This window comes from Eublepharis macularius, chromosome 19 (assembly GCF_028583425.1).
Source record: "Eublepharis macularius isolate TG4126 chromosome 19, MPM_Emac_v1.0, whole genome shotgun sequence".
In the NCBI taxonomy this organism is placed as follows: domain Eukaryota; kingdom Metazoa; phylum Chordata; class Lepidosauria; order Squamata; family Eublepharidae; genus Eublepharis; species Eublepharis macularius.
The window spans coordinates 14,174,265-14,181,262 of NC_072808.1; the positions used below are offsets into that span (position 1 = coordinate 14,174,265).

The following is a 6,998-nucleotide window of genomic DNA, read 5'->3' on the forward strand; positions in this document are numbered from 1 at the left end:
AAACAGCACCTGGCAACTGGAAGGATTTGGGGGGAGCGGGGGGCATAAGGGCACTGTCATTAAAATCATAGAGTGTCCAGTGATTCCTAGAGAGGCATGATGTCATGTCAGTGTTTTCCCTGGAAATGATGTACTGCCATTGTGTCGTCGGTCATTGTTTATTTTCCCTTGTCAGCCACCAGAGTGGTGAAAGGCGCTGGGAGGGGAGGGGAGGGAAATTTCCTGTTCCAGGTGGGTAGCTGGCAGCTCTAGCTAGAACCCTAGCAAGAACATTTCTCCCTTGCACCCAGTTTTATATGTCCTGGGGTGTTATTTGTTATGGAAGAACATTTACTGAAGTTTCTCCTGTATTAACTTTAACAACTTGGTTTCTCCCAGCAATTTCTTTTACCTTTGCCTTTTATTTGGTTGCCAACAGGCCTAGAGAAAAATCCTTTTAACAGAGGATTAATATGTGGGTATTGGCAGGTACAGATTTTCATGCCACAAAGATAAGTAACAGTGACTGGCAAATAACAACCCATTATTCCCCCTTATGTTGGAAGAATTGCGGAGAGCAAGGCACCTTCGCCCATTGTTGGTGGAAGTGGAAATATATAGTAGAATTTTGGGGGGAAATTCTACAACAAATTATTCTTATCACTTCTTATAAAATTCCCCTGAAACCAGAACTAATCTTTCTAGATCTCTGGGAAGATCAAAATTTACCACAAATCCAACAAGAATTAATTTCTACTTTGTTAGTAGCAACAAAAACATCTATAGCTTCAAGATGGAAATCACACTTACCACCAAACCTAAATATGTGGTTTAATAAAATCTGGGAACAATTAATAATGGAAAAAATAACTGACAGACTCTATCTTATCTCAAACCCCTCCACAACAATGAATTTTTATGCAAAGTGGAAACCTTTTCTAGGTTTTCTTTCAGAGAATGATGTATTGGTAACAAGTCTTGCTTACCAAGCAATTGTCAATCTCGAAAATGAGAAATTTAGTTTTTTACAGTGGTCTTTAGGCAATCCGATTATGAATTTCCTTATGACAACTGTGTTATCTTTGCTTGTTTTGGTTTTTTATGTATGAAAGATAAAAGTAACATGTATTTGATTGCTGTATGTTTAACTGTTTGAAAATAAAAATAAAATTAAAATTAACAAAAATAACAACTCATTAAACCTCTATTAAAGAGAAAGAGCATTTTATTCTTCAGGCAATTGGCAACTCTTGCCTTCCATTTGGTTGATAAGATCTAATTTCCCTTGATCGTGGCGTTTTTCAGCTTTCGCCCCCAATTGAGGGCCAAGCTACACATGACGAATGACACTTGAACGGCAAGTGTATTTCTCCCTGTTCACTTGCCCTCCACTCAATCCACTTGCCGTTCAAGTGTCATTCGTCATGTGTAGCTTGGCCCTAAGTTGAATAGGTTTCCTGAGAATGTTAAGAAGGCATTAACTTAGCCGATATTAGAAATCTTTCTAAAGGGAACCATTTTTCAGGGCATTTGAAGAAGTGAAGGTTTTTAGGCAGTCTAGGATTTATATCGGACGAGTTTATTTATGACTCCCTCAATAAACTCTGGGCCAAGCTACACATGACGAATGACACTTGAATGGCAAGTGTATTTCTCCCTGTTCACTTGCCCTCCACTCAATCCACTTGCCGTTCAAGTGTCATTCGTCATGTGTAGCTTGGCCCACAGACATCTTTATTTAAATGGTTGCATACTTGCTGTAGTACCAATCAACATGGGAGGGGTAGTCTCAATGAATAGCAGCCCTGAGCTTCAGTCAGAGAGGAAAGAAGAATTTATTTTAAAATTCTAGAAGTTTCATATCACTTCATACAAAAAACCTCCCAAAGCATAAGAAAATATGATGTTTATACAAAATCAAAAGTAATAAATGACCAACCACCACACAAAACATCCAGGATATAACGTTCATCCATTCATTCCTGTGAGACACAACTGCTGTTCCAGCCCGGAAACACGTAGATCTCACCTCCTTATCAGAGGTCTCTGAGAACTAGACCTTCCTTCCCAGGTGCCAGAGAGATAAAAGCTGGAAATGCCAGCAAATCTTTTTTTTCCCCTGGGCTATAAAAGCCTCTGGGGACCTGAGCCAGTCAACACAACATCTTCCAGAAAGTTGCAAGGATGAAGGTTCTGTCCCTTGCTCTCCTCTTCCTGTTCGTTGCAGTGAATGAAGCCAGAGTCTTTGGGAAATGCGAACTGGCCAGGATCTTCAAACAGCACGGACTGGATGGGTATGCAGGATACAGCCTGGGCAACTGTAAGTTGGTTCTTCGTCTCTTCCTTCCCCCATTTCTCCTTGGTATGGGATAGGCTGTCCCCATTTCTGAAGACAGAATGAATAATAATAATAATAATATTTGATTTATATACCGCCCTTCAGGATGACTTAACACCCACTCAGAGCAGTTTACAAACTATGTTATTATTGTATTGTCGAAGGCTTTCACGGCCGGAAAACGATGGTTGTTGTGGGTTTTCCGGGCTGTATTGCCGTGGTAAGACCACAGCAATACAGCCCGGAAAACCCACAACAACCATATGTTATTATTATCCCCACAACAAAACACCCTGTGAGGTGGGTGGGGCTGAGAGAGCTCTGAGAGAGCTGTGACTGACCCACGGTCACCCAGCTGGCTTCAAGTGGAGGAGTGGGGAATCAAACCCGGTTCTCCAGATTAGAGTCCTGCCGCTCTTAACCACTACACCAAACTGGTTCTCAATAATTTATTAACAACATTTGATTTATATTATCGCCCTTCAGGACAACTTAATGCCCACTCAGATTGGTTTACAAGTATGTTATTATCATCCTCACAACAATCACCCTGTGAGGTGGGTGGAGCTGAGAGAGCTCTGAGAGAGCTGTGACTGGCCCACGGTCACCCAGCTGGCTTCAAGTGGAGGAGTGGGGAATCAAACCCGGTTCTCCAGATTAGAGTCCCACGCTCTTAACCTCTACACCAAACTGGCTCTCAGCAGAACACAGATCCTCCTCTCTTTAAATTCAAATGTGCAAGAGGGGATGGAGTCCCATGGCATGAGGTTGTCAAATAATTTATTGTTATTGTTGTCAAATAATTTATTGGGGGAAATAGAAGCAAAAGGAACCATTGAATATTAGTGCCGGACAAAAAATTGAGGGCCAAGCTACACATGACGAATGACACTTGAACGGCAAGTGTATTTCTCCCTGTTCACTTGCCCTCCACTCAATCCACTTGCCGTTCAAGTGTCATTTGTCATGTGTAGTTTGGCCCTGAGTTAGAGGTTCATCCTTCAATTCCAGATGGAAATTTAGTGGCCTTTCAGTAGACATTCTGCAAAGGGATAGCTGTAGAACGTTTTCAAGGGTGAAATGTGTAATTTAGGTAGCATAACAATAGAAAGCATGTTTGCAATGTTTTTCTGTTTCACAGCTGTGAAGGGACTGGAAATGATTGTATAGAAATGGCAGAGTTCCCCCACCACACACGCTAACCCCTCTTTTCTTGCTCTTTTCTGGCTCTCTTTGTGCCAGGGGTCTGCCTGGCTTACTATGAAAGCAGCTACAACAGCCGGACTGTTGGGCCACGAAACAGCGATGGCAGCCGTGACTACGGGATTTTCCAGATAAACAGCCGCTGGTGGTGTTCCAATGGCGAGGGCAAAACATCAAACGGCTGCCATACCTCCTGCAGCAGTAAGTCCTGATTTCTAGTTCTTGCAAGATCAATAACAGTGCTAAGCAGAATTACTCCGGTTGAAGGCCTTGGTAGCAGCAAGGCAAAAGAAGTCCCTGTGGGCAACTTTAACACATAAAGAGGAAATTAGGAAAGTCCAGCTGATAACTGAACATTGCACTCATTGGGGAAATTGTGTGTACTGACAAGTAGGAAAGACCTTAATATTGAAGGTATTTGTATGTCTTGATGTCCAGTAGGGATGATACATTCCCGTTGTCGATATACAATAGCACTGGATAATAACTTAACAAAAATTCCTTTGCTGAATCAGTTCAAAGGTTAATTCAATCCAGCACTTTGTTTCCCAAATCAGCCTCCCAGGTGCCTCTGAGCAGGGTAATGATGATGGACTTTGAAGTCTATCCAGGTCTCATGCGTAATCCTTTTTATAAACCTCCTAGCAGTGCAATCCTAAACAGAATTACTCCAGTCTAAGGCCATTGAAATCAATGGGCTTAGAGTGAAGTAACTGTGTTTAGGATTGCACGGTAAGTTGGTTGATGTCACCACATATTGTGGTTCTGACTTTCCATATTTGATCTGTGTTGTAAAACTCTTTCCTGCTGTCAGTCCCAATCATATCTTTTCCTTAAGGTTCACCATGCTGCATAGCGTTAGAAAAAAAGGAAACAGCTGATTTGCTTTCACAGCCTTCCACATTCACTCTATTTTTGCTTCCTAATGTGTCTTGGCAGGTTTCACAAATGATGACATCACTGATGATATTAACTGTGCCAAGACAATTGTCCGAGACCCCAACAAGATGGGAGCCTGGTAAGTCCGTCTCTCCTTCTCAGCATTTCCCTTGTTGTCAATTCCACCAGTAGCTATGGATCCCCAAACTGGCATCCAGTAACATTTCCACTAGTGCATATATGTATCTCTAGTATGGATCCATTGTCTATATTAAAGTCTGTTTACGGGGCTTTTTTTCTGGGAAAAGAACTGGTGGAACTCAGTGGGTTGCCAGCACAGGGGCAACTCCTGGCGGGAGGTGGTGCATCAGTACCACATGCGCACGTGCAAAGTGTGCACATGCTTCTGGGACCGCGCAATGACATCACTTTTGGTCAGCTGGAACAAGGGGGGAATTTTTTAAAGTCTAAATCACCCTCGGCAAAAATGGTCACATGGCCAGTGGCCCCGCCCCCTGATCTCCAGACAGAGGGGAGTTTAGATCGCCTTCTGTGCCGCTCCAGCTCCAGCGGCACGGAGGGCAATCTCAACTCCCCTCTGTCTGAAGATCAGGGGATGGGACCACCGACCATGTGACCATTTTCAAGAGGTGCCAGAACTCCGTTCCACAGCGTTCCGGCTGGAAAAAAACCCTGCATGAGACATTAAACAAGTATTAGGTTGAGGGGAACTTGCTCTTAATGTGAGGCCGGCACTCACCTTCAAAATAGAGTGTGTGAGGAAATGGGCTCTGGCAGTAAGACGAACAGCCTGACCCCACATCCCTTCTTTTGCCTGCAAAAGCACACCGAGTGCAGGGGAGGGAATCACGAAGCTGGTCCTTTATCTACCCACATGTTTGGGAGCCTGTTTCCCCCACACATGCACTATTTGGAAGGTGAGTGCCGTTCACACATTCAAAACACCCCAACTTAATTTGTGTTAAACGTCTCATGTAATCAGACCCTCAGTATCTCAGGGCCAAGCTACAAGTGACGAATGACACTTGAACAGCAAGTGTATTTCTCCCTGTTCACTTGCCCTACACTCAATCCACTTGCTGTTCAAGTGTCATTTGTCACTTGTAGCTTGGCCCTCAGTATCTCATTTAGCACTTTTTCACAAAAGTGCTAAATGCTCTTCCTAAGTGGGGGATTACCTCAGTCGTTGGTCCTTCATAACAAAAAACATCATCCCAGCACATGGATAATTAGTGTAGATGGTTTAGTTAGAAGTCTCCTTCTCCTTGTCGTCTCTTTTCCCGACTCAAAATAATGTTTATTGTATGTGGCCAAAGGCCATCACAATCGAGCAAATAACACATATAAATGTTAACACAAATAATGACAACACATAAAAGTACATTAAAACACATAAGAACCTTTGTTATACACAGGTGAAGGAGTCTCAACCGTTAAGCACAGCTCGAGCCTGTATTTTCTTAGCTGTGTTTTTGCTTGTATTTTGGGATGTTTTTTGTTAGGAGATCTATTCCATCATTCCACAAATTCTCAAACACAATCCCTAATAAAAAATCATCCCAAATTGTATGTTTGTGGGAGACCTTTTCTGACCCTCTCTTTCCAACTTTTCAGGGTTGCCTGGAAGAACCGCTGCAGAGGAACGGACCTCTCCAAATGGACCTCTGGCTGTGGACTCTGAGTTTTATGTTCTGAATAAAGATCTTTGTCATTGCAATTTTTGCTCTGCTCTTTTTATTTCTACGTTGTGGTCTGTTTTTTTCATAAAAGTGCTAAATGCTCTAACAAACTGCTACTGACTGCAAGTGAAGACTCACTTGAGTGGTTCTTCCTTCACCCCAAAGGAAAAAAAAATAAGAAAGGGGAAGGAAATTAGGGGGGAAAAGATGTTAGTAAGAAAGCAAGAAAGAAAAGCCCCGCCCAGTGCATTAGTGAGACAGGCTAGAATTCTTCTCCTTACTTGTATTTCTCTGTGAAAGAACTTTTTTTTTGTATGGAAAAGCATTCCATGATATTAGGTAAAGGTGCAAGCACCGAGTCATTACTGACCCATGTGGGGACATTGCATCATGACGTTTTCTTGGCAGACTTTTTCTTACGGGGCAGTTTGCCATTGCCTTCCCCAGTCATCTACACTTTACCCCCAGGAAACTGGGTACTCATTTTACTGACCTGGGAAGGATGGAAGGCTGAGGGCCAAGCTACACATGACGAATGACACTTGAACGGCAAGTGGATTGAGTGGAGGGCAAGTGAACAGGGAGAAATACACTTGCCGTTCAAGTGTCATTCGTCATGTGTAGCTTGGCCCTGAGTCAACCTTGAACAGGCTATCTGAACCCAGCTTCCACCAGGATCGAACTCAGAGCTTGGGCTGCAGTACTGCAGCTTACCACTCTGTGCCACGGGGCTCTTCTTCCATGATATTATCTTCACACAGGGGTCATTTCGTAGAAAAAGAGCTGAAGGAACTCATTAGCATAATTCATTAGCATAACTCATTAGCATATGCCACACCTCTTGCCATCATCGGACGTGTGTCATTAGTATAACTGATTTGCATATGCCACACCCCCTG

General features: G+C 43.1%; 1 protein-coding gene across 1 annotated transcript; it reads left to right on the plus strand.

The window, feature by feature from the left end:
* The first annotated feature begins 2,097 nt into the window (after nt 1–2,097).
* LOC129346335 (lysozyme C, milk isozyme-like) lies at nt 2,098–6,137 on the plus strand. Its single transcript, XM_055003683.1, has 4 exons — nt 2,098–2,299; nt 3,560–3,721; nt 4,460–4,538; nt 6,035–6,137. Exons 1-4 carry the CDS (start codon nt 2,164–2,166, stop codon nt 6,099–6,101), a joined length of 444 nt encoding a protein of 147 aa, XP_054859658.1. The 5' UTR covers nt 2,098–2,163; the 3' UTR covers nt 6,102–6,137.
* Nucleotides 6,138–6,998: the final 861 nt, after the last annotated feature.

What these genes read in the sequence shown, in the direction of transcription:
- LOC129346335 (XM_055003683.1), top strand. Translation starts at nt 2,164, where the DNA reads ATGAAGGTTCTGTCCCTTGCTCTCCTCTTCCTGTTCGTTGCAGTGAAT. An exon ending in AGGATACAGCCTGGGCAACT is followed by an intron (nt 2,300 to 3,559) that starts GTAAGTTGGTTC and finishes TCTTTGTGCCAG; the next exon opens with GGGTCTGCCTGGCTTACTAT. An exon ending in CTGCCATACCTCCTGCAGCA is followed by an intron (nt 3,722 to 4,459) that starts GTAAGTCCTGAT and finishes GTGTCTTGGCAG; the next exon opens with GTTTCACAAATGATGACATC.